Source organism: Elgaria multicarinata, chromosome 8 (assembly GCF_023053635.1).
Source record: "Elgaria multicarinata webbii isolate HBS135686 ecotype San Diego chromosome 8, rElgMul1.1.pri, whole genome shotgun sequence".
Lineage (NCBI taxonomy): Eukaryota > Metazoa > Chordata > Lepidosauria > Squamata > Anguidae > Elgaria > Elgaria multicarinata.
The window spans coordinates 25278496-25306045 of record NC_086178.1 but is presented as its reverse complement, the minus strand read 5'-3'; the positions used below and the strand labels follow the sequence as shown (position 1 = coordinate 25306045).

The window sequence follows — 27550 nt, the reverse complement described above, 5'->3', positions numbered from 1 at the left end:
GACTGAAACCTAGAATGGATTCACAGTTCCACTGAAATCAGAGCCACCAGCCTCCACTGCCCAAAAGGATCTTTCCTGGACATCCAAAAGCCAATTATATGTACTTTGCAGGTTTGGGAAAGGAAAGTTTCATTTCATAATATAGTTAGGCTTTTAACCTGCTCCCTTCCTGTAGGTCAGAACGGAAGGCCGCATTTGAGAAAACGCAGATTAAAGTTTTTAATGGCTCTAGCATACTACCATTGTTATTTGAACCGAAGTATACAGTGGAATTATTTTAATTGCATTAAGTAGGGGTTTGGACAAGATGTTGACTCTAAAGATTTTAAAACAGCTAATAAATGATAAGTATATTAAACAGTTGATATTTCTTTTCTGTTCGAATGACGTGAGTCATGTACTCTGATCCTATGCCTGTCTACTAAGAATTATGTCCTCTGTGTTTAGTGGGCTTTACTCTCTAGTAAGTTTGTTTAGGATTGCAGCCTAAGTGACTTAAGCTATGGCTTTGTTATATTTAGTCATAATTAAATTCGGTTTTCAACTAATAGAGTAAGTTACAAGTTTTAAATAGGACCTAATTACTAGGGATGTGTGAATCAGAAAAATTGAGCTCATGAAAGTCTTCCAAATGAGCTTCCTTGAAGCTCATTCCAACCTGACATGTGTACATCGCATTGTGATCTTTATTTCTTTTCTTCTCTAGAACAATTTGTGCATATTGTGTGCATATGCTTTGCTTTTGCAAATTTTTACAAATGTATGCATCAATAGGGGATATTTTTTTTAAAAAAAAAATCTGTGTATTCTTGGCCCATGGATTGAAGCTGTTTTGTACACATTTTTCAAATGTATGTTGTCGAAGGCAATTTTGTGGGTCCTGTGAATCACACATTGCAAGCATGGAAAATGTGCGGATGTCGACTGCAGATTGCAATCAAGTCTGCATTCAGGTACAGGAGGTGTGAACTGGGTAAATCCTGGACAAAATCAAATGGGAACAGATTTCTCATATAACCCTATTAGGTATTCATAGCTGTAGTTGGATCAGACTATGTGTTTCAGAAACCAAATTTACCTGGTAAATATGGAGGGTGATTTAGGTTATCATTATGGCAGCCACCAATGTTTCCGTCAATGAAGTTGGATGGTTCATTCATGTCCTGAAATATTTTTTAAGGATGAAAATATTAACAAATCTGTAACTTTGGTTTATGCTAGAGCTCTGAAAAAGCCCCATTCTTGGAAGACAACTTAACCACTCAGAGTGGTAGAACCTGAAGGACCACTAGTCCACTACTTTGTACAGTCTTTATTCAAGAAGAGTATATATGGGAAAGGATCCTCCATAACAAATCCCGGACTCAGGTCAGTTAGGACTTTAACAGTCAAAACCAGGCTCTTGAACACAGACTGGAAATGATATGAAACAGGACACTGCATATCAATTAGCCTAAAGAAATTCCAGGGAGGAGGTTTCATAATAAGCATTCCAGATAAAGATCAAGAGTTATAAAAAAAAGCCATCATGCCATCAAAGCTACAGTGCATGGTACTTACAGTCCACAGGCCATCAAACTGCAGAACGGAGGCATGATATTCTGTTATTTCTCTTTGCCACCATTGTGATGTGGAATTGCGGAAGAAATCGGGGAAAGCAACATAGGCCCGGTACTTCTGATAATAACACAGGAAGGGAAAAAAATATAATTTTCAAAATGAGATATGAAATCACCATAATCAAAATAATATACAATGCATTACAGAAATATAAGACAATGCATTAGGAAGTAGGAAGAGAAAAAATGTTTTTGCCTGGATCTCAAAGGACAACAATCTTGGAATGTGGTTCACTCTGGTTGTTTTGGATTACAACTGTCATCAGCCACAGCCACCACAGCCAATGGCCAGGAATGGTGGGAATTGTAGTCTAAATTCATTCCAGGAGCTCTATCATAGGCATTCGCCCTGATCACTATAGTTAATATGTGGCTTTCAAAAAACAGGGTTAAAATGATGAAAGAAGTTTTTAAAAAAGAAATGGAAAGAATACCTCAAGTTGTTCTTCCAGACTTGCATTTTCATCAACAGTTACATTGGGATAATCTGGCCACACCTAATTCGAAAAGCATGAAGAATAAATCAGACATCCAAAAGAACTTACTGTCTGATTCTGAAACTTGTTGCTCTTTTATGGTCTAAGGAGTTTGGTTCCTGATTCCTGTTTACTGTCAGCACTTGCTACGGAGGGGCAAACTGCCCCCCATGTCCTGTTTCTGCTCTGCTTGCCAGACTCTCGCCAGACATGAGCTGCCATTTGTGCAAATTCAAGGCAGGAGATATTTAGGGAAATCGTGATTTATGCAAAAACAGTGCCATAAATAGAGCAATTTGCATAAAAATGCAGTTGTAAAGCACCATTTATGCCTGCAATTTTACAAAAATAGCAGTATTTACGGCTGTGATTTTGCACAAATTACAATTTCTGTAAATGTTCCCACCCATGAATTTGTGCAAATCCCGATTTGCACAAATAAAAATGAACCAGAAATAATCCAAGTCTGAACCATCTCAGGGATCTGTGAGCAGACATCTGGGGGAGGGGGCAAACTGGCAAGACCTTGCTGAACTCCTCCCCCAAAACAGATTCCTCCAACATCACTACTGTTTGCTTTGGGTGACTGGGAAATTTGTGCAAATTGAGAAGTGACTGAATGGGATATTTGTACACTTTTCCCCAAAACTGTGCAAATCTCTGCTAATTTACACAAATTTCCTCCATAGGCTAAAGTGGGGCTGATGCAGTCTATAGAGGAAATTTGTGCAAATCAGAAAATTTGTGCAAATCTAACTGAGTACCCAAAATGAGACTTATGTTTGCCAAGCTGCAAGCTTTTATGGCAGACACATGCTCATGGCTGCATGTAGAGGTTCAGTTTGGGCATGCTCATATGTATTGGAGGCAAAATGAAACCCATGTACATCCAGCGGAGGCTGCTGGCTCTTATTTCATTGGAGCTGTGTTTCAATTCTGGGTTTCCGCCAGAACCAGCCAGAACACTAATGGAGCTATCCTTCCTCTGCTCTTCTCCCAAACCCTTATTTAAAATTTAAACTGAAAAGTAACAGTATTATAAACTAGGGATGTGCTCCGCTTCTAATCGGACCAGCGAATTAGAAGCAGAGCAGGGTGCTTTGCCTCCCCTTAAGGCGGAGGCGAAGAGGATCGAGGTGAAGGCGGATCCTTCGCCTCGATCTGGAGCTCCGCCGGAAAGGTAAGTGGGGTTTACCGGGCCCTGCCGCTGTCGCTGTCGCCCATGCGGCGACAGCGGCAGGGCCCGGTAACCCCCCCTCCTCTCCCTTACCTGCCTCCGTCCACGGTCCCTCGGCTTCTTCAATTGAGCCCGCGGTTCAACCAGGAAGTCTAGGCCACACGGCCCAGACTTCCTGGTTGAACCGCGGGCTCAATTGAAGAAGCCGACGGACCGCGGATGGAGGCAGGTAAGGCCCCCCTCCCCCTTGGTCCCTTACCGGGCTCTGCTGCCGTCGCCACACAGGCGGCGACGGCGGCAGGGCCCGGTAACCCCCCCGCCCTCCTCTCCCGGCCTTACCTGGCACCACTCCCCTCCACTGCGGAGCTCCGATTCTGAGCCGGAGCTCTGCGGCGAAGAGGAGCAGAGTATGGGTGGAGCGGCATGGAGCGGAGCGGGCTGATCCGAAATGTTCAGATCGGCCCGCGGGGCGGAGCGGGGGGTCCGTGCACACCCCTATTATAAACTAGTTTTAAAGTCACATAAATCAATTCCTACAAACAACAGAAAAATGGTGAAGTCATAATCACTGCCCTGAATATGGGTAATGGCTGGGAGAGCAATCCTATGCTCCCTAGATAGCATCTGGGGGAATAAGGATTGCTCGGTCTCCTGGCTATGAGGTGGGAAACAGGGCTCCGACATCACACCCCCAAAAACACATTCCTCTCCCCCTTGTAGCTGGTGTGGAGAGAATCATGCCAGCTACCTCTCCATGCTTGTAAAACGAAGCACAGAGATGGGATAAAAGAGGCATTCCCAAGGGCGGGAGGGGAGGAGACCAGGGCAGTAGTCATACAACAAATCCTATGTTCACCCGAGTATCCGCAGAGGATATTCGTAAACCTCCCCATTCATAAGCCTCCAGGGTGGATCGCATAGAATTGCTTTGTATTGGTTTTCCTTCCTGCTACCCTTCAATCAAATGGGGTTTTGGATATGGCAAGTGAAGTGATGGTAGTTTGCAATGGTACCTTTGCCCATGCAATGTCATTGCTGTTGGGCAATGTGATGAAGACCTTCTCCTGCATGCCTCTTGTGAATGTGGGGTATGCTGCAGTTTCATTGCCTGAAATGGCTGGATCCTAAAACAGAATGAGACCATTTTATTGTCGCAAAGGAACCAGTTGGCATGTATGCTAATTCTTTTCATTTAATCCTTCTACTTTTATCCTATGTTTCAGATTTCTAAAAGCCCCCCAGGCAGAAAAGCATAAAACATTACAATACACAACATAACTTTAACAAAATAGGCAATCCACAAAAGAAAATACTTTCTAAAATAACTGCACCACTTTAATTGTTCCGTCTAGACCCTAATCTCCCAAACCTGTGTGGGGCACAAAGGGTTTGAGTTGCTTCATGAAAGATTGCAGGTAGCTGTCCTGGTGGACCTTTTATGAGAGAAAATGTTCGAGTAGGAAGTCACTGTCAGCTACTCCGACAAGTCTTGGTGGAAGATATCTGAACTCCTCCGGAAAGGAAACTCAAAGCAGGGCCTCAACAGATAATGTCAAGGCAAGAGGGATTATACAGGAGGAGGCCCTTTATGTTTTGGGGAACAGAAGACATTTGGATGAATAAGGAGGATGAAGCTGGATAGTGAAGAGGACAAGAAGGGATGTGTTGAGGTATTTGTGCAGAATAAGGAAGGGAAAGGCAAGTTATCACCCGGACAGCGTGTGTGTAATATTTGACAGTGCAGAATTGCAAAAAGGCAGGAATGATTGAATTACTAACCAGGATGATGATGAACCTTGAGCCCTCTGATTTTATTCGTCTGACAAAGTCAGGAAGGCCGCTGAAGTTTTGGCCAAGAGTGAAGTCTAGCTTCCGCTCCATGTAATCAATGTCTGTATATTGCACGTCCTATGTCAAAATAAAAGCATTTCATTCATTCATTCATTCCATTGATGCAGAATTTGGGAACTTCCTTCAGTCCAAGGGCCTAATTCAAGTTCAGAGACGCTCCCTGGGTCTGCGTTTCAGTATGGCCAAAGGCAAAGAGGGTAGGGCCAAAATACCCCCCAAAAGCAAAACAAAAACATATTGTTGCTGAAAGCTGTGACTGCAAGTAACTCAGCCTTAGGAGAGACATTGTCACATTTTAGAATGGAGGGAAAAACCTGCACAAAAGGCCATGGGAAGGGAGCATAGCCAACTGGGAACCCTAGAAAGCCAAATTGGGAACCCAGGTTGTCTGGATTTGGCCCCAGAGCCTCACTTTCCCCAGCCCTGAATTTATGAATCGCCCTATAGCCAAAGCTCTCAAGGTGACAAACATACGAAAAGCAAATGCAATAAAACCAACCATAAAATACATTAAAATAATTTTAAAAGTAGCAAATTAATTGAGTAGTGAAGGTATATATGAAAATTGACATAAAATGAACATGTGATGATAGGCTACAGCGGGATGTAATTTAGAGTTATTAATATTCAGGATTCAAACTAAGATGGAAATCAATTAGAAATGTTTAGTCATTTCCAGATGCATACCTAAGATGCTTTCAGTGTACAAATGTAAAGAGCAAATGTCGCACTGGCCCAAAGTCTCCAGTTTTGTGTTGGGTTTAGGGGACGGGTGAAAGATGGTAATCTGTGGGGGGTTGTCTGAAATCTTTTAATTTAATTGTGCTTAAAGCAGTTTTAGACTTTATTGAAATTGGAGGACTTGTTCCAGGTACCCAGACATAGTTATTGTTAATTAGGATGGGAGTTCTCCTTCCTCAAGGTCTTTCCCATCTATTTCAATAGATGGATTTCTTCTGTTTTGGTAGATTTGTATGTGCACCAGAAGGTGCACAGATCAAGTTCTCTATATGTTCAGAGTTATAAATTTCACTTCACTTGTAGAACGCACACATTCTTGAGTCACAGGCAAAGACATAAATCTCACAGCCAGCAATGCGGAAAACCAAATATGCCAAAGAGATCTGCAACATTAGTCTTCTATTTAGCAGTGAAAATTATCAATAGGTGACACATTCAATAAATGCTGACACTTCTTTTTTTAATTTCACCAACCAACTCTTCTTGTGCCATGAACATGGCGTTCCCATGAGATCGTTAATTACAAGTGGAGTATGCTACAATTAATCTTAGCAGTTTTTTAAAAAAACCCAGACTATTACAGTTATGGGGCATGTATTGTATTGTATATTGGTTTCTTTCTTTGCTATTTGTGTATGCCACAATCAAAATAATACTTCTGAACAAAGGGCTGCTTTCAGTTTAGAATCTTCATAGTTAATGTTATAATCATATATCAAAGTTAAATTGGATTGGCTCCAAGGAGCCATGAACAGAAGGGAAATATCCACTGGTTATCTACAAAAACACGTGCAAGAGTTCACACAACAGTTCATGCAGTGTAATCAAATATATGCTCTCTAGCAGTTCCCATGGTTCTGCTTGTCATAGTGTGCAACTGGAAGAACATTTTTAGATTCAGTTTCATTTGTCAAGTGCAATGCACTGTACAATAAAGTATAAAACAGTCCTTTCATGAATGAAATGCACCATCTGTCAGGGATGCTTTAAGGTGGATTCCTGCATTGGACTCGATGGCTTTATAGGCCCCTTCCAACTCTACTATTCTATGATTCTACGATTTTTTATATGCAGAAGGGTCCCTCTGGATTCATCCTATTGGGCATAGAAGCATATTTTTCTAAGCCTTGGTATCAAAAACTGCTAGAAATTCAAATTCTGCTAAGTTTCCTTTTGCTATTACACATAATTCCCTGTTACCATCGTAATTGCATGTAGTTCCATGTTACTACAATCTTGTATAAAGAGTTCTCCATTTAATTGTAACTAGCAACACAATCATGGTTGTGAGGGGGTGATGTATGTGGACAGAGAGCTTTTAGGTGGGATCTAAGTCAATATGGATGGTGCCATCAAACCAGGAAAGGATGGTTTGGTGATCAACAGTTGTCAGGCATGCCATTAACATCTTGGAAAATCCTGCTACAAGATAGCGGCACATAACAATATGCAGCAAAAGAAAAAAAAATGCTGTGTGAAGAACCCATCAAAACCCTGCACACATTCCAGAAGCAAAAGCAGCACTAGGTAGCAAGTTAAACAACTAGAAAAGTTCTCTGTCCACTTCATCAGATGGTCAGAATCCATGAAAGGGTATTGTCATCTCTATCATCATCATCTTAATATTTCCAGTGTTTAAAAACAAACAAACAAACAACAAACAAACAAACAGAGGTTATGCTAAACTCCAATTTAGTTGTGTTAATTACTATTTCATTTTTGTTGAAATACTTCTTCATCAAAGTCCAAAAAGCAACAGATTGCATTTGTAAGAAACTTACATAGGGTATTTGAGCCTTTCTCATTGCATTATACAGATCTTCGACTTCAGAAGCATTTTTGTATCCATAGCGGCATAGCTGGAATCCTAAAGCCCAATAGGGTGGCATAACAGGTCGTCCTACAAGCTGCAGATGATATCACCAAAAACAACAATGTCAGGAGAGGAAATGGGGTGGGGTGGGGAGAGAGAACTGCAATCAATAGTATGACCCCAATCTGGATCTACTTGCACACAACTGGTGACACACATATCCTCCATTTTAATAGATGCATACAGCCAATTCAGTTGGGACTAGACTAACGTGGTGTGTTCACTGAAAAGTGAACATTAGATGTTTGGCATTAGATGCACATGTGGAAGCCTGTTTTAAGGGCCCAAATTCCATTACTGCATCAGGGTATGTAAGTTAATATCCCAGATCTATCTTACTCTGGTGTATTCCTGAACCACTTCCTCTGGAGTTGGCCCCAAAACCATATAAAAGTCCAGAATTCCTCCGATCGTGCGATATGTAAGGGCAGGTGTTGGCTGGAAGGTGACATCTGAAAAATCCAAAAGACAGAGTCAGTGATCAATGTTGATCATTTCAAATGTATCTAGAAGCAACAAAATTGTGTTTGTGTTAAAAGATGCCATTCATTTACCCATAGCGTTACTATTCAGCAAAAGGACTCCATGAGCACTACCGTCGTTTTCCAGTCCCATGTAGAAGGGCTGGAAACCATATGAATTCAATTTGTACTATAAGAAACAAAATCACAAACACAAAGGAATTTCAGTTCTCTTGCACCGACAATGTCTCTTCATTGGCCACACAAAACATTATCTTCACATACTGTTTTATTTTTAGGACAAATCAATGTATTCCACATTCCTGCACTTAAAGTTCCTTTCTTTCTTTCTTAAATACGTTTGCCATGTTCTTTAAATTCCTAAAGGATCTTAACTGCTTAGGAAAAACTATGTCCCAAACCCATTTCAGTTTCCATATTAGAAGTGAAATAAACAAAGAAAGCCAAAGAACATTTTTTTAAAAAAAAACACACACCAAGAACTCTGCTTACCCCAGGAGGTTGGTCCTTTGTGAACATTCCCCAAGTCTGCCAGTTCATATTCCTTCGGAAATGAGTGTGTTCAGTTTCTCCAAATCCATATACATACTGGGATGGCAGGCGAGTAGCAATCTGAATGAACATGTCGCTAAAGGTGAAGCCCGGAACTTGAGAATCCCAGCTACAAAAGAAGGACGGTTATCCAGATCATATAGTACAGAACACGAAAAAGTGGGAAAGAAGGCATTTCTCTTGGGAGAATAAAAGAGTGAGGAAACAGCTATTGATTCTAGGATCAAGAAGGACTACCTGCTACCATATTTCCAAGACAGCTACTAACTTGGCTTGGCTACAATTGACCTGAGGTGACAACAACAAGACCCAATATTCCACATGCGGTTATTTTCAAAATGCATAACTTTGAGGTAGGGCTAGGTCTACGTCTGTTCCCAATGATCCATGTTCCAATCAATAAAAGTAAGGACTTTACTTACATGACAGTTCCTGTGCTTTTGCGTCGGATCCGTATGCCAAACGGGTTGTTCAAAATTTCCACCTGATAGAGCCGATTAGCTTCTGTACTTTGAGGGCTGCTTGGGGTGAAGAGTGGAACCGGGACTTCATATCTTTTGAGATTGGGATCATAGATCTATGGAAAAGACAGTATTTCATTTCATTTCTTTATTGTTTGTAGCCAATGGCCATCACAACAGAAAGACAGTATTTTCAATATGTGCAAAATATGCAATGCAACCGTGTTATTCTTCTGGTGTTACCAAGGCTTTCCTCCTTATCAGGGTCAATATAGAAGGGCAGTTCAACTACCAGGATGATCAGAGGTCTAGAAACAAAGCCCTATGAAGAGAGACTGAAAGAACTGGGCATGTTTAGCCTGGAGAAGAGAAGATTGAGGGGAGACATGATAGCAGTCTTCAAATACTTAAAAGGTTGTCACACAGAGGAGGGCCAGGATCTCTTCTCAATCCTCCCAGAGTGCAGGACACGGAATAACGGGCTCAAGTTAAAGGAAGCCAGATTCCGGCTGGACATCAGGAAAAACTTCCTGACTGTTAGAGCAGTGCGACAATGGAATCAGCTACCTAGGGAGGTTGTGGGCTCTCCCACACTAGAGGCATTCAAGAGGCAGCTGGACAACCATCTGTCAGGGATGCTTTAGGGTGGATTCCTGCATTGAGCAGGGGGTTGGACTCGATGGCCTTGTAGGCCCCTTCCAACTCTGCTATTCTATGATTCTATGATTCTACTATTGTCATAATATGCACGTTCAAATGCCCTCCATTTTGGCAACACTTCACTTGATGGCCAATGATTTTTTTAAGCTGCATCACCCAAATTATAATGTCAGTGCATCAGCACTGTGATGCACCATGAAGTTGTTATCATCTACATGTGTTGTGGGGGGATATGGCCGCTGAGAAAGACACTTCAACAGCCTCCACTATGGCTTTTCAACATAGAACCCTAAGGAAAAATAAGCAGATCTCACGAGACTGCAGTTTACCTTGAACTGTAGCATGTCATTGTAGTGGTATTTCACTTCCAAGCGAAGCAGGTCCACTGCTGGTGATCTAGATCCATATGGGTTAGGGATGCTGGTGATCCTGTGGAGATCAGCTGTCAAGCTCACAGCTGTGTTTTGGATGTTACTGACAGTATAACCATAGTTACTGGGGTAATAACAATACGGCACACCAGGAGTAGAGGCAACCTGAAACGAAATGCCATCTTAATTTAGTTAATTCTATAGGTGATAAGGGAGATAAATGACACCTAACAAAGTGATCTGATGCATGTTTTCTTGAATGCTAGTCCCATTCTGTTTAATGGGGCTTACACCCAAGTAGGGAGTTTTTTGTTGAAACAGACATTTGGGCAAATCACAGCTGAAATGTGTGCAAATTACAAACATAGCAGCTGCAATTCAGTCTATATGCAAGTGTCTATTTCCACAAATTCAAAATAAATACAGAAAATGTCCTTGGAATTTAGGAAAAACACTTGGCTCAGCTCGTAGATGCAAGCCAAGTCGGATGCACCAGGCAAGTCCAGCATCCCAAAAACCGTTGGATTTCCCCTTCGGCTGAAAGAGGTTCTTCTGCACCCCTGACTTTCATACTGGACCACGTCACCTTATTTATATAGTATTTATGAATGTGTATGTGTGTATGTAAGTATGTGTGTGTTGGATATTGTTTAACAATACCAAATCAATCCATTCTAAAACAATACCGAGGATTGAAAAACATTTATCACTATTTTACAAAGAATAGGAAATGAAGGGAAAAGTAATAAATAAATAAATAAATAAAAGAAACCTTACTAACAGCATGAAGATTACAATTAAATTTCCCATAACTGCAAATGATAATTAAATTTTACCATGAAAAACCAAAATGCTTCCAAATAGACTCAGAAATTGGGAAATCCTTTTTCGTAGGGAAAAAAAATAGGCACATTCACCTGCTGTTGAAAGGGCCTAGTGAACTTCTCCAGGAAGTTGAGCCTGGCTATTGTCACAAGAAATGATTCCTTTTAAACCGTTTCACCGTTATTGTTTACCTGCCAGATGCAGCCACGGTCTTCACACGTAGTTTGGGTGGGTTCGGGGTATGGATGACAGTCAAATTTTTCCGTGTCTTGAATGGGCTCTTGCCCCCATCGTACTGAATATGTTTGCCCCAGGGCCAGCTGAAGCCCTGTAATGTGCAAGACCTTTGCAAATAAAACAAGCAACAAATGACAAACTCAGATTCACATTCCTGTGTATATTAAATAGCAGCCTATTTAAGCTATTTAAGAGAGAGAGAGAGAGATGCATTTTATTAGGTTAGAATTTATAGACAGTGGGATTGTCTCTTTATTGCATAGACATAGGTCTGAAGAGTTCAATGTGCCATTCTGTGAAATGGGTGCTGCAGCAGGAAACTGTGAGGTCAAAAGAGTGGTTTTGTGTTTTGAAGCTCACTGGGTACCTGCAGGCTGTCCAATGGCTTGACCCATGCACTCAAAAGGGGGGGGGGGCTGGCAGGGGTTCCAACAAGAAGACAAGGTGGAAGGGGGGCGAGCTTGGCCATCCCTATCTGGGAATACATAAAAATGCAAATAGTATTCAAAGTGATGCAGAGTATTCAAACCTAAAGCTGAGATCAGGGAAATTCAAATTCAAGGAATATGGCTATCAATGGATACTAATCATGAGAGTGACATGCTATGTCTAGGATCAGAGCCAGTATGCCCGTGAATACCAGTTGCTGGGAAAGAACAGCAGAACTGGGCTTTTCTTCTGCTGTCCTGCTTCTGGGCTTCCCATGGACCTCTGGTTGGCCAAAGTGAGAAACAGGATGCTGAATTAGCAGGCCTTTCATCAGATCCTGGAGGCCTCTTCTTATGTTCTTATGCAGTTTCTACTGCCAAGATTATTTTTTCTTACCTGATTGGAAGAATTATAGTCAGCTCTATGGTTCGATGGAATTGCTACACCATATTGAAGCACTGTAACATTGGAAGGGATGTTAGCTACTACTCCAAGGATTTTAATTTCACCAAACTTTAAGTTGTTGGGGTCCGAATATCTTTGATGGGCGATGTTGATGTCCAAGACACCCTGGAAGACAGAGGGTTTACCATATTTTTATTTATGGTTTCACAGTTGTTGGCCACAATCTCTATCGTGTTTCAGCCCCTTTCTACTGTACGATTCCCCCTTCCACCATGCTGGTGAAATCGAATCCAGTTGTGGGGTATTACCAATACTGTTAGTGTATTGGCAAAGAACTTTATCACATCCACTTCTACAAATCCATTTGCATGTTAAAGGTTCAATAGATTGGGTCATTAGTCAGCTTCTGTGATCAAGGTGGGTTGGATAGGATACATTTAGAACAACAATTTTACTAGGAAGAATTTACAGAAGTCACTCAATAGAAAGAGTGGGTTGATTTAGCTAATTACTTTGTCACACACACACACACACACACACACACACACACACACACTCCATCTCATCCCCAGCCCAAGAGTCTTGCTCCTGACATCAATTAACTAATATAGTATGTTTCTGGACATTTTAAAATATTTTTAATTAACATATTATAGTGTTCAAGTTACCACCAGTACTTTGCCGCTACAATGTATGCAACACACTTACCCTGTGGGAGAAGTTTTAATTATTCACAGTTTGCAGAAACAGGACAGGCATAAGGCAAAACAATCTGTTCATGCCAAAGATACAACATGAACCCAGATTCCCCCTCCCCCGGCCAGATCTTCTGGCCGAACCCTTTCCCCACTAGATCCCCTTCTGCCATGATTAGGGACGAGGAAAACTTCTATTATTTTTGCGAACATTTCTCCCTTGTCAAAAAGTGATATGCCATTTTCACCAGGGAAGGATTTTCCAAATTGTTGTTTTTGTGCACTGGTTTGCATCATTCCACTATTTGACATTGTACCTAATTCAAAGGCACACAGACTAGCTAACAACCGTGCATCCACCACTCTGACTAAGCCCGCTTCCTGCCTAGCTGAAATAGCTTGGGCGGGAGGGGGGTGGCTTTTGCAGGTGGGTAGGAGGGGAAGAAAGATGCTGCATATGCAAGACGCAGGTGAGCAGTGTGAGGTATGGGCAGGGCAGAGCCAATAAAGGCCTGCCCCGCCGAAGCCTAGCCTCTTTCGCTTTCCAACGCTCCATTCCTTTAACTAGCATTTATTTATTTATTACATTTTTATACCGCCCAATAGCTGAAGCTCTCTAGCATGGGATTAGCCAGTCACTTCCTTTGGAGGGGGTGGGGGATGAGTAGGAATTTTACCTGCCATGAATTCGTAGTTGTGTAAAGTTTTGCCTACTCCATACTGGAATTACGATTAGTGAGGGGGGTGAGTAAATACTGTAGGTGGATTAGATTGGATCGCCAGGGGTGTGCAGGGAGTTGCACGATATTACAATAGGAGCAGTGAGCACTCTGGCACCTTTTGGTGATCAGCATATCCAGAGGACCTGCTGCTTGGGGGCTGTGCAGCTCTCATGTCAGGATAAGGTTTGCCTTTGGGAACCTACCTGCCTCACCTATTTGGAGCTGTGAAGCACCAGGAGGGGGTGACGTAGGTCAGTCTCTCCACACTTTCAAAGTATCACATAAGAGAGGAGCCGGGTTTACTGGACTCCTGGCTTTGGAGAGTGGCTCACCCATCATGGCAGGCTAGGTGCCTGAAGACAGGATCTGATAGACTCCCGCACTTTCACATGCAGATCCAGGGTGGGGTGATTGTAAGAATAACAATCTACCTTATTGTTTAAATAAAGAGGCCCTAGTCTCTGGTGTCTGGGTCTTAATTCCATGCTTCCTTCTCCACTTGCAAGCAGTAGTCATCATAGCCAACCTCCCCTCAAATAAATACCAACTTATTTGCTATTGTGGTTGGTACTAGTTAATACTCGCTGGTCTCTCAATTGCAGACTAGTTGCGAATATGCATCCCTTCCCATTCTATGCAATTCGAGAAAGCTTATTAATTAAAGCAGCAGACTCCTGGTTTGATCCACAAAGTAAAGGAGAATTGCAACTACTAACCTGCAGAATTTAATCAAATATAACTAGAAAAATAGGCTATTTGCACACCAACTTATCTTGACAGGGATGGGTATAAGTTGTTTGTTTTTTTGTTTCTTCTTTCTTTTTCTTTTTTTTCATGAATCTATGGCAACGGTTTAGGAAACCTGTTACTACATTCAGAATTAGTAACGGATGAGACTGTTGTTTTTCTTGCAGAACATGCAAGCATGCCCTCTTCAAAGCCTCAAATATGATTGCAATCATGAACATGTGTCCACTGAAAATAATCATAAATTGCCAAACATGTGCTCTGGTTCAATTTCCACAGCTTTCTCAGTTTGATTTTCCTAATTTGCAGAAATTTCCCCCATAGAATGAATCAATCCTTTTCTAGGGAACTTGTGTAAATTTGGGGGAATTTGCCTAAATGTTCTATTCGATCACATCTCAATTTGGCAATTTCCCCTTTCGGACAGAGCAAGCAGAGATCCAAAATGGGACCAGAAAGGCATGAGAGAAGCTGCAAGATAATATTTGGAGAATCCTAGCAATCTCGAATATCTCTCATTTGCTCATCCCCTTTCTAGAAGACAAACATACAATTTTCACTAGTGGAAATGAAACTGTTATACATTGTTGCATCCAAAGCCATTGCATCTACCAGCAACAGGTACTTTCTATAACTGCAATAAGGTACATGTGTAATGCTCCTTATTTTATTGATCAAATCAAAAGTTTGCTTGTTTAATGAAGGAGGCTCCTCCTACTCGGCTTTTGTTAAGTAGAGAATAGGGAGGAAATAGTTACTCTGAGCTTTAATCGATACATCATCATTATTATTATTATTATTATTATTATTATTATTATTGCATCTGTGTAGGTGTTATTACTCAATTTTGGAATCAGAAACAATCCTCTACCCACCAGTCATTTGAAAATTATCTCTTATTGATTATCAATCAGCCGAAAACCCTTTAAAAGGTGACTATGCTTGTAAATAAGGTGAGGCCATTCTGAGCTGCCCCTACCGCTTTCTCTTTCCCCAAAATATATCTTCCAGAAACCATCACAATGGGAGGAAGGTCATATTGGAATGGAAAGAGCCTACATTAGCCTTGAAAGTCCTCCCAATAGAAAGCTCCTAATACACAAATGCAGAAACACACAATTCCTTTGCACTTTCCTTTGTTGCTTGCCAAAACGTGTCAGAATGGGAGTGTGGAAAGAGGGGAGATATAGGCCTTAGCTAGACCCAGGCAAATGGAGGGGCCGTCCCTGCCTGCTCCCATTATCCCCTGTGTGTCATTCGGATGTACAGGGATGATCCTGGGACAATCCCGGGATATAGGCCTGGTCTAGCCATGGCCATAGAGAAGGCCTGCGATGGTGAAGGACTGACAGGGGAGCATTTGAAATGGACCAGGTCTTTCTGACACTTTAGAGAACTCTTGGGAAAAGCCCATGCCTGAAAGGAATGAAGAATGAAGGCCTTCCTAACAGATTTTGAGGGGGGAGGTTCACCCATCTCTAAATTATAATAACCATTAATGTTTAATGACTTGAGGGAGATACCAAATTAAATGTGAAGCAATTCTGAGAAGAAAAAACATTACAAAGCTTCAATATTTTAGCACTCTCAAAAAACAAAACAAAGCCCTGAAACAGCTAACTTTATTAATTTTTGCCATACTAATAGGGCTGATTTTCTATCAAGCACATGAATATTACGAGTAGAATAATATTCCTTAGCTAGAGCAAACATGAACAAATAGACACTTTGACAATTCCAACAGCGATGATATGCAATCTAACTTCCAGGGCTTTGTTGTATACAACTGCTGCATAACAAATATCTTAAAAGAGTGAGACCAAAGAGCAATGGGGGTCTGGATCAGGGAATTCTTTCCAACTTGTATGCAAAGACCAGGAAAATTTAACTGGTGCTTTGTACATAGGTCTCTTCGTTTGGAGCTTTGCTCATCCACCCATAAAGCAGAAATTATTCCAGTTCTCGGATTCATCACCACCACAACTGCTTTGTATTTTATAGTTGCTTTGTCTTAATCTGTTGTAAACCTCCCCAAAAATCATTTGATAAAATGATGGTGCAGAAATCTTTAAATAAACGAACAAAATGGGAAAACCAAAGACACCACACTTTGTAAGGGTGGGATGCAAATATGGAGTGTGTGTGACTGTTGAGAAGTAAAAGAGGCTGAGGTAGAAGGAGTTGAAGGGCCTTTAAATGTGATGAAGCAATTAAGAAGAGAAACACATTGCAAAGCTTCAATATTTTAGACTCTCAAAAAACAAATTTGCAAAAAGACCCCATTCACAGCAGGGCTGAACATCACAGTGGACCCAGCAAAAAGGAAACAATATTGGAAATTATACGTACCTGACTGGCATTGAATGTATGCACGAGGTAAAGACCCTTCTCATAAGCATCTGTAATAAGAAAGCAGCAACAGAATAATTTTGTGGACATCTATTGCATTTCTGACTATTAAAGTGGGCCAAGTGGTGTCTTCCAGTATGTAAAGAGTGTTTAGAGGGTGACTAATTTCCACTGGCACATGGGAAACACAACAAACATTGTTGAAATGGAGACGGAGAGGAGAACTGCACTAAAGCCCCTTCCGTGTGGAAGTCAGTGCTTTAGACACATATTCCTTCAAAACACAATAGGTTCCATGGAGGAAGATGCAAAATAAAATGGGTATGAACTAGTGAAGATACGCAATCTAACTGGAATGCAATTAAGCATGTGGAATTAATGACATTTGATACTGCTTAATGCATTTCTATATATTGAACCAAGTAGGTGCCATTCTGATCTTAATCAAAAGGCTGGAAATCACTGCAGCACAGCTCTTACCCATACAGCTGGGGAACTTCAGAAGTTCAAACCATATGGGAGAAATGCAAGGAGCTTAGGAACAGTACATGTCTATGTCCAAGTTGGCCCAGCATGGAAATGATGATGCTCCTGGAGTGAACATAGCTCAGATCATGGACTACTGACATTACACCAGTCTTGCAGGAAGGATCTCATGCACACCTGCACCCATGCTAATCCTTGGCTATCGTTGTACATTATTTTCTGTACTCCTATTTACATTCAGTAAAAATTATTATTATTATTGTTGTTGTTGTTGTTGTTGTTGTTGCCACTTATTACTTTTTCCATGCTCAAAGTGATTTACATAAAACCCAACTATAGCTAAACCAATAGGGGGAAATGATGCTCACAAGGAAGGAGCCATGTTGCAGACTCTTCCCATATGATTGAGTTGTGCAAACTGCAGTCCTTGGGTCACTTGCAGAAGGCTTTCAAAAGCCCCCTGTAAGCAATCAGTTCACACCTCTGTCAACAGTGATCTGTCCATCTGGACAGGGAGGAAGGGGTAGGTTGGAAAAGAGAGGGAGAGAGAGAGAGAGAGAGAGAGAGAGAGAGAGAGAGAGAGAGAGAGAGAGAGAGAGAGAGAGAGAAGAGCAGTTGGCCTGCCCACTTTTGACCCTGTCCCTGCACATTCTGTATTTGGCCACCCGCTGCCACCTCACGTGTCAGTTGCCTCAACCCTGTATGCCATTTGGGGCAAGCTGCTGGATAGTTCAGCAGCACTCAAAGAGCTGTGATTTTGTGAAAAATCGCAAGTAAGCTATTTATGTAAATCACAATTTTGTGCAAAATTGCAGCCTTAAATAGTGCCATCTATGAAACTTCTTCCTGTGCACCATTAAAACCCATACACTGAGTCCCAATTACTCCTAAAGGAATGAAGCACTCAAGGGGGGTGAGGAGAACCTGTGGCTTGGAATGTATTTAGTATGCCTTGGGACTTGTTTAGTATAGATCAGAGAAGGACAGAGAAGGATCGAAAGGCTGTCAAAAGCCCTTCTGAGAAGCGAGCTTCATCGCGCTTTGCTAATCGCTCCATCAGCCCTCCTGAGAAGCCAGATTCCTAGAGCTTTGGTCTCCCTGGCTGTCATACCGCAGCCATTCCATTAGGCTGTAGAAGGAGGAATGACAAGAAACAGCTGAGAGACCAGTAATTTGGGGGCCCTCCTCTCTGTGAACTGTTTCTATTCCAGCTGGTCATGACAAGACCAACATTTGGTTGTCTTACTCCATTAGAGGTGCATTAGAGGTGGTCATCCAAGAACTAATAACATTAAGAATGGGGGTCATGACTTTTTAGATTGTAAACTTGAGGGCAGGGAATGTCTTGTTGATTGATTTGTAAACTGATTAGGAGACTTTCCAGCTGAAGAGCAGAGAATAAATGTTTTAAATAAATGAATAACATTTAAATGTAGAATGTTCGAGATACATTCTCAGAGCAATGAGTACAACAGCTCTGTGAGGTAAGTCATTACTAAATTTATTACACACTTACCAATTGTGGTTCCATCGTCCCAATAAAGGAGACCCTGAGCAGCCCCCATATCATCCAAAGCAACTGTAAGGCCCATTAAGTTTCTTCGGCTAAGGGAAACAACAATTGATTATTATAAATTAACCCAGAAAACCCTCAAAATATTTCTTTCTGTCCTAAGTCTGCAATCTTATACATCAGGGTTGCTGCACCTCTGTCAGCCCAAGGGCCAAATTCAGTTTCAGGGGCCACATTCCAGTGGTGGGTGGAGCTGAAGGCAAATGGAGGTGGAATAAAAGCAAAAGGGGCGGGGCCTAAGTGCCAAAGCGAACAGCTCATTTTAGCTTAAAGCTCTTCCTGCCAGTGACAAGGCCTTAAGAGAGGCATTTCAACATTTCAGAATGGGGAGAAATGTGCAAAGGCTGTGAAAACAAATGAACAACAACATTTGTTGGGGAAAAGGGGCTTAGCCATCGGGGCAACTCTGAAGGTTCAGATTGGAACCCCAAGTGGGTCATATTTGCTCCATTGGCGTTAGGCTCAACATCCCTGGTATACACACTTACCCGGGAGTAAGTCCCATTGAACTCAATGGGATTTACATTTGAATAGATATGAAGAGCATCGTACTGAAGTTTCTATCTCTATTATTATTATTATTATTATTATTATTATTATTATTATTATTTCCTCCAAGGAACCCAAGGTGGTGTACATAATCCTCCTCCACTCCATTTTATCCTCAACAACAGCCCTGTGAGGTAGGTTGGGCTGAGAGTCTGTGACTGGCCCAAAGTCACCCAGTGGGTTTCCATGGATGAGTGGGGACTTGAACCCTGATCTCCTGGCTCCCAGCCTTTTAGCCACACTGGCTCTATTCTACCTCCATAAAAAAAAGTATAATGATTCTAACACCTATGACTGTACCTGGCCTTGGTATTTGCAGCAGGTAGTTGCCAAGGGATAATGTTGCCTCCTCTGAGATGAAGGTTGATGTGATCAAGAGGAGTTGATAAGTTCAGGAACACACTCTTCACTTCCATGTTTTTATTCTGTTCATGAAAAACAAGTATTTTCAGTTTTATTTCCAAACATAAAAATCTGTTTTCTCCATGGTTAATTAAAAGCAAAACTATTAAAAGGTCTCCTCCTCAGCTGATTTCAGCAAACTACAGTGGATGCAATTAAGCTAAAAATAATTTGATTTTCCTCTCAGCTGCTTTGCCTCGGTGTCATTTTCTTTACCACAGAGAAATTACTCTTGGGCCCCAATCCAGTGAAAGTCAGTCACGTTTAAATCCCATTAAAATTAAAGGGGCTGAGAGTTAACCTGACAGAACAATTTCAGTATGACTGAATAACAGAAATGGGGCCATTTTTCCCCTTGATAAATATTGATTAATTTTAAATAGGTCAATCCTTTCTTAATCAGCTTTTCAGAAGCTGTAATAACTGAGTGATGCTAAAAGTATATTTGGTTTAGTCAATTAGGGAGCAATCCTATGTCTCCTAGGGCATGTCTACACCATGCCTTATCCCAGGGATCACCCTGGGGTCATCCCTGCACATCCACATGATGCAGAAGGGATCCCGGGGGCAGGGAAGGAAGATCCCACCATTTCTCCAGGATAACCGGGATGGCTTTTAGCCTGATTTTCCCCATGGTCTTGGGATCATCCTGAGACCACAAGAGGTATGGGCAGCCGTCCCAGTTTCATCCCAGCTCTTCGGAAGTAAATGTGAGAAGCCGGGAACCGGGCACGGAGCTCTTCAGGTGCTCTGTGCCCATTGGGGGTGGGGTGGGGGGAACGGGATGGGGTGGGGTTTTTTTACCTTTTACTTTTTGGGGGAGCATGAGTGCGCTCCAGCTCTACATGTTTGTAAAAAAAAAATGGCCGCTGTGATGGGTGCGATGCTTGGGATGTCATGCGGCCCATATGTCTTTTTTGACTGTCTTTTTTCCTAAGTGTAAGCCGCTCTGAGAGCCTTTTTTGGCTGAGGAGCGGGGTATAAGTATGATAAATAAATAAATAAAATAAATAAAAATATGGACTGAGGGGGAGGATCTCGCAATTAGCATATCACAAGATCCTCCCCAACCCCTCCCCTGGTGTAGACATGCCCGTAGACAGCGTCTTTGGGGACATAGATTTTTTGGTTTTCTGGCTCTGAGCTCATAGATAGCATTCTGAGCTGGGAGCTAGGAAACTGTGCTCTCCCCCCCTCCCTTTTGCAGCTATCACAAAGTGAACCATGGCAGCTGCCTCTCAGAGCTCAGTAAACAGAGCATGGAGACGGTGAAAAGGGTTAGTTCTGGGGGCAGGGAGTGGAAGTCACTGCAGGAGACCATTTCTTATGCTCTGCCCCGCCTTCCCCTCTCCTGCTCCAAAGCTTCCAGCTAGACAGCCAAACTGGCCATCTACCTGAAAAAAACAGGGCAGATGAATCCTCTCTGTGCTTCAGCCTCCCAGCATTGGATAGCCATAATTCCCTGAGTCTGGGGGCTTATGAGTACCCAGGGAAAAGCTCATAGGATAGAATAGCTCCCTTAGTCAATTTAGAACTCTTGAAGGACTCCTAGGGCTCATCTACACCAAGCAGGGTATTCCATTATGGGGTATGAAACCAATATATAAAAGGCAGGAGCCACACTACTGCTTTATAGAGGCATTGAAGTGTACTGCAGGATCTACCCTACTGCTTTATAGTGATACTGAAATGCACTGACAACGGTTGTGGCTCATGACACATCAACACCAAGCAGGATATAACACTATGAAAGTGGTATATGGTGTGTGTCAATGGGCCCCAACAGTTGCCAGTGCACTTCAATACCACTATAAAGCAGTAATGTGGCTCCTGCCTTTTAAATACCACTTTCATACCACTTTCATAGTGGAATATCCTGCTTGGTGTAGACGAGCCCTTAGTATTATCCAAAGATTCATATAATTGCTGACCCCATATTAAATCAAGCTGAGAGATATTTCCCAATCTTTAATTTTAACCCATCCTAGATCCGTTCTAAGCAGATATGTGGAGTAAATAAATATGATAAATAAAATAAACCTTGTGCTTCCATATTTAATCAATGATTGGTTAATTAGACTATAGTTTCCTTTCAAAACAAGTCAGATCCTTCAGTGGAAATCTGCCTACAATCATGGCCTATTTCTCTTATTTTGAATGCCGTTTTCTGTACTAAGCCTGCCTTGGTCCTCCAAGAAGTTGCATTTTGGAAAGGTACTATAGTTCACTTGCATGCAGAAGATCCCTGGCATCTCCAGTTTAAAAAAGGATCAGGGAGCAGGTGATGTCAAGATCTTCAAATGAAACCCTGGAGAGCTACTGATATAACAGTCCATGTCTAGGCCTGTTGCAAAGTGCTGGTATTATCATTCAATCTGTAAACGGCTTGGGGCCAGGTTATCTGAAGGATCACTTCCTCCCATATGACCCTAAGATCAATTGTAGGGGTCGTTCTCTATGAGCTCCTGCCAAAGGAAGTGAAGCAGGTGGCTGCTGGAAAGAGGGCCTTCTCTGCTGTGGCACCCTGGCTGTGGAATAAGCTCCCTAGAGAGGTTGGCCTGGCTCCTACGTTGTACTCCTTTCAGCGAAGTTGAACAATAACATTTTTATTTTCCTAATATTTTAGCATCCTAGTCTTTTAGCACTGCTGTTTTAAAACTGTGTTTTAAGCATGTATTTGAAATTTCTGCATTGCTGCCTGATGTTATTCTGATTGTACTTTTATACTGTGGTTTTCAGCTTCCATATTTATATATTTATGCTGTACCTTATGGTTTTAATTTTTGTGAACCTCCTAGAGGGCTTCGGCTATTGGGCAGCATTAAAATGAAATGTAATAATAAATAATACTGGGCTAAATGGAGGAACACTCTGATAAGATAGATTCCTATGCAACCCTTGCCAGATCTACACCACGCAGGATATAGCACTATGAAAGCGGTATGAAAGCAGCATATAAGAGGCAGGAGCCACACTACTGCTTTATAGCAATATTGTAGTGCATTGTCAACTATTGGGCCCCATGACACATACCTTATACTGCTTTCATAGTGCTATATCCTGCTTGGTGTGGCTCCTGCCTCTTATATACTGCTTTCATACCACTTTCATAGTCTTCTATCCTGCTTGGTGTAGATCTGGCCCCTGACTCCCTGATTCAATATTTATTTCCATTTATTTATTATCTGTACTTAAACAATGAAGGGGAACTTGGAGAAGTGTGGCTGTGATAACTATACTATCCTCATATGGATGGAAAGCAGCTCAGAGATGTTCATATGATTCTAGAAGAATCAGCCATGCACTAAGTATTAATTGTGTTTGTATTTTAACATGAATTTATGTAATTTCAGACACTTGAACCAACAACCAAACTAAAACTCAGGGAGTTGTGTGTGTTTTTTAAATTCGCAGATTTCTGAATTTTGCACTGGGGTTACTCAATCAAAAAATGTGTACAGAAATGTATATATTTGAGGAAAGTGTACACAAAAATGCATATAGGCATAAAAATAATGTTAAAATGCATTATGGTAGGAATTTTGCTTGCAAAATGTGTATACATTAGGCAAAATAGAATACAAAAATACATGTATTATGAGAAATGCTCATGAAAATGTACATGAAATTTCAAGCAAATTTTATTTAAAAATAAAACCTCAAGGTTCATTAGAAATGGAGAGGAACTGAAATTGACAGATTTGTCCGTCTCTACCATGCAAAAGATTTTGATTACTTTCTGAAAGGTTCTTAGAAAGATATATAAACAGGGCCACTGAGGGCCATGGCTTCTTCTGTCCACAGCAGTGATGTACCAGGTCTGGGGAGAGTAGCAGCCACCAGCACAATGTTATTATTATTATTGTTATTATTTATTTATTTATTGCATTTTTATACCATCCAACAGCCGAAGCTCCCTGGGCAGTTCACAAAAACTAAAAACGTTCAAAGTATAAAACAAACAGTATAAAAACATGATATAAAATACACATTAAAAACTGATTAAAAACATACCATACACGATTAAAACGGCTTTAAAACATTAAAACATCTTTAAAACATTATAAAATTTCACTGGATAGGCCTGCCGGAATAGATTGGTCTTTATTGCTTTTTTAAAATTCTAAAAGACCGTCAAGTTGACTAATTTCCTCCGGAAATTGTTGTTGGAAATGGCCACACCGTTCAGGATCACTAATGGTGAAGAATCTAGTCAATGGATATTATCCATTGGTGGCTTTTCTCTAGTAAAAAGAGCTTCCTGCAAATTATAGCCTGTAGCCCCTAATCCCCTTAAGCCCCCATTCCCTCTGAAAAACTGCTCCTGAGTGTTGGGAAACCTCTAGAAAGTATTAACACATGGCCCAGAGGGCTGTGGTGGGTGGAAGGATCGGTGAAATGTGGGTTCCCTGAATTACGCAAGCAGAATCACTTCCTTCTAACGCAAAGCCGCTACTGGGTACAACCCACAGAATCTCACTTGACCACACATTTACCAGACTGTTTCAATGACGTTCCTTTTCATCTTTTGCAGACAATTTCCGCAAACAATCGCTCTTCTAGCTCTTAGTAAGAAGGAACAAATAGAGAGACATAGAGAGATTTTGCTCACCGTGTAATAATCATACCAGCGGGCATCAGGAAAATAAGCTCGCACTTCTGTAACATTCTGAAATGTTGAATGCATATGTTCATGTTAGAGAAGATGGGACACTACATTTAAGTAAATAAATAAATAAAAATGTGCCATCACATATTTACATATTATTTCTGAACTTACAGGGTGGAGTGCCGGACTAATGAGCAATGCAGGTCCCCAGAGAAACTGCTCGTGGATCACCCATGTGTTTTTATCATCTGTAAATCTGAAAGCAACATATTACATTATTGTCCAGTGTGATAAAATGACTGAATGTACAAGAAGAATCCTTCTTTCTTTAAAATAAAATAATATGAGCTGATGCCTGAAAAACAAATGTTAACCTTTTTAAAGCATTGCTTCAGCTCTAGAAGCACTAAGAGTGTTCCAAATGTTGAAGAAACTGGCTGGGCCCAGATCTATAGTTCAAATCTATGACTGGGAGGGATGATGGCGGCAAATAATTTTCCATTCATGGAAAAAGAGCCCCTAAAAATGTCTACATAGACATTTGGATATCCATATGATAGGTAGACACATGAGTGAAGAAATGTAAATAATAATAATAATAATAATAATAATAATAATAATAATAATAATAATTTATTTCTTACCCGCTTCTCGAAGCGGGGAACAACATTAAATACGATACAATACATAAATGGTTAAAAGAGCATATAAAACTGATACATTTTTTTTAAAAAAAAAAACCAACCACAACATCTTAAAATTCTTAGGTTTAAAATGCATCTGGGTAGGCCTGCTGGAAGAGATTAGTCGTTACAGCTGTCTTAAATTCAGAAAGACTGTTAAGTTGGAGAATCTCTCCCGGCAGGCCATTCCACAGTCTGGTTGTGGCAGAAGAGAAGGTCCTCTAGGTAATGGTTGTCAGCCTAGTTTTGGCTGACTGGCATAAATTCTTCCCAGAGGACCTGAGTGTGTGGGGCAGATTGTACGGGAGAAGGCAATCCTGCAGGTATCCTGGACCCAAACCATGTAGGGCTTTAAAGGTAATAACCAACACTTTATACTTCACCCAGAAACTAATTGGCACCCAGTGGAGTGATTTTAATGTTAAGAACCAGCTGAACTCAGTACCAGCTACAGGAAAGTACTTTTGGGAGGTGGGTGGGGAAAACACCCTTCTGTGCACTAGTGAGTCTACTTTTTCACCATTACTGTCACCAGGTCGTGTTGCTCCTCCTCACCATTGCTATCATCTGCTTGTTTGCCAGGTAGAGAACCACTGAGGCTGGTGAGCAAATAAGTTGCAATGGTGAAAAGGAATGGCTCTGCTGGAGTATTGGGGTATGCCAATCCATAACACTGGTCTAACCTGCACCAGTTCTTATTCAGAAGTCTTGAAAAGCAGTCATAAGATCCTGTTTTCAGTGAGTTTATACATCTTTGCATTTGTATTTATTACATTTTATCTTGCCCCCTTTCCAAGGAGCTATGGCCAGCTTTATCACACTTAACACACCACTTTATTATCACAATAACTCTGACAGGTCCATCTTGGTAACCACTGGGGCCAGTAACCACTGGCTCCGATTTCTGCGAGGCTGTGAATCCATTCTAGTTTTCCTTCAGAATCAGACAGAACTCTAAAGGAGGTATCTAAGGTGCTGACCCAATTTTGGGGATAGGGTGTAGCACCATGGATAGCTCCTTTAGAGTTCTGACTTGTTCTGAAGAAAACCCAGAATGGATTTACAGCCCCACCAAAATCAGAGCCACAAGCCTCCACTGACTGAGCCCATTATAGTAATCACTACAAGACTTTGGGGGCATTTCCCCATTCTATAAGTTTAAAATGCCTCTCCTAAGGCCTAATTCCTGGCAGTAAGCTAAAATATGCATATATTTTTTGGTATTCTGGCCCTGCTCTTTTACCTTTGACCTCTCCCACCAGATCGTGGCCCCAAGGGCTTCTCTGAACTCGTATTTAGACCTCAGGCTAAAAGAGGTTCAACACTCCTTGTGTGAACTAATATTTAGTCTCTCCCCAAAAAAATGTTTAGAGAGTAAAACTTTTAGCAATAGACCAATAGAACTGTTTGAGATACGAGATTACCAAATGAGCTTCTATTTCAAATGAGCCTCATAGAATATTTGATACTTACTCATGGAGTAAAGGGCGCACAACTGTACTACCATGAGCATGGGCCTCATACATCAGCGTGTAGAGATAGGGAAGCAAGGTGTATCTGGTGTTGAGCACATTCCTGGACATGTCTTCAAATTTCTTATCAAAGGATACAGGATCTTGCCTCTAAGAAAAGACAAATCAATATAATTGTTAGGCCATCAGAAAATCTCCCTTCTATTTTGTATAGCTTGCTTAAATCTCCCTGAAAACCCACTATTCATTAGGAAGACATTTTTTATATATATAATATATTGATATCTGCCAGTACCTTGATATTCAATGCTTATCAACACAGGACTGTTTCACTCAATGCATGGATATCACTTGATAGCTGTACATTTAATTACTGACTTTGAATTCATGGCCCATGGTCCTGCACTGAAAAGCACTGCATGGTGTTAGATCTGTTATGGCTCATTCACACAGCCAAATCAGCCCTTGCTGTTGCAGTTATGAACGGATGAATATGCATGTGTGATCCAGGTGATAGGGAACCTTAGCCCAAGTATAATCGCCTTCTTCATATGCTTTCTTGCAAAGCTCTTGTGGTACTCATTCATTTGGCCCCGTTCTGCCTTCTTTTTTCCGAGGTTATATATTATTCATATCTGAACTTTTTAAAGTAGCATTGGACCAACTAATCCCCACACACACACTTTCATGGGACACGTTGACCCCTCTGACTGGAGGAGGAGAAGTGGGGGGAGCCATCTTTGTTTCCTCCGACTATGTCCTTAGGAGTGATCTTACATCATGGCATAGTGTTGTTCCCATTGGGCCATTCTGTTCCAAATTAGAAAGGATCCCCCCTCCACCACTGTTTGAAGTAGTAGCAAAACATGTTTTGTGTAAAAAGGAAAAACGTCTACTGTCTCATCTTTAATAGTAGACCCCTCCCCCCCCCAAAAAAAATCTTAACTTTTACCAAACCCCTGGAACATTATTCCAGTCTTCAGGGGGCATTTTTGCCTCATCCCAGTTTGCAAAACTGATGAAAAAACTTGGACCAAATACTTGAGGCCAGGAGTGTTTTAAATAACCTGTAACAAAGCATGGTCTAAACCCATCTTCTGAAGG

General features: G+C 41.3%; 1 protein-coding gene across 1 annotated transcript in view; it reads right to left on the bottom strand.

Annotated features, from left to right (window-relative positions):
* SI (sucrase-isomaltase) overlaps window positions 1-27550 on the bottom strand; it is a 162099-nt gene that overhangs the window by 23181 nt on the left and 111368 nt on the right. The window contains exons 41-59 of the mRNA XM_063132013.1: window positions 26448-26596; window positions 24463-24547; window positions 24295-24351; window positions 19581-19705; window positions 18675-18763; window positions 16673-16722; window positions 12151-12324; window positions 11280-11432; window positions 10222-10428; window positions 9194-9348; window positions 8712-8880; window positions 8292-8388; window positions 8077-8189; window positions 7646-7771; window positions 5052-5180; window positions 4286-4396; window positions 2054-2116; window positions 1561-1677; window positions 1079-1163 (exon numbers count right to left, since the gene is read on the bottom strand). Of these exons, the coding sequence (XP_062988083.1) occupies window positions 1079-1163; window positions 1561-1677; window positions 2054-2116; window positions 4286-4396; window positions 5052-5180; window positions 7646-7771; window positions 8077-8189; window positions 8292-8388; window positions 8712-8880; window positions 9194-9348; window positions 10222-10428; window positions 11280-11432; window positions 12151-12324; window positions 16673-16722; window positions 18675-18763; window positions 19581-19705; window positions 24295-24351; window positions 24463-24547; window positions 26448-26596 (2254 nt within the window). The remainder of the gene's footprint in view (window positions 1-1078; window positions 1164-1560; window positions 1678-2053; window positions 2117-4285; window positions 4397-5051; window positions 5181-7645; window positions 7772-8076; window positions 8190-8291; window positions 8389-8711; window positions 8881-9193; window positions 9349-10221; window positions 10429-11279; window positions 11433-12150; window positions 12325-16672; window positions 16723-18674; window positions 18764-19580; window positions 19706-24294; window positions 24352-24462; window positions 24548-26447; window positions 26597-27550) is intronic.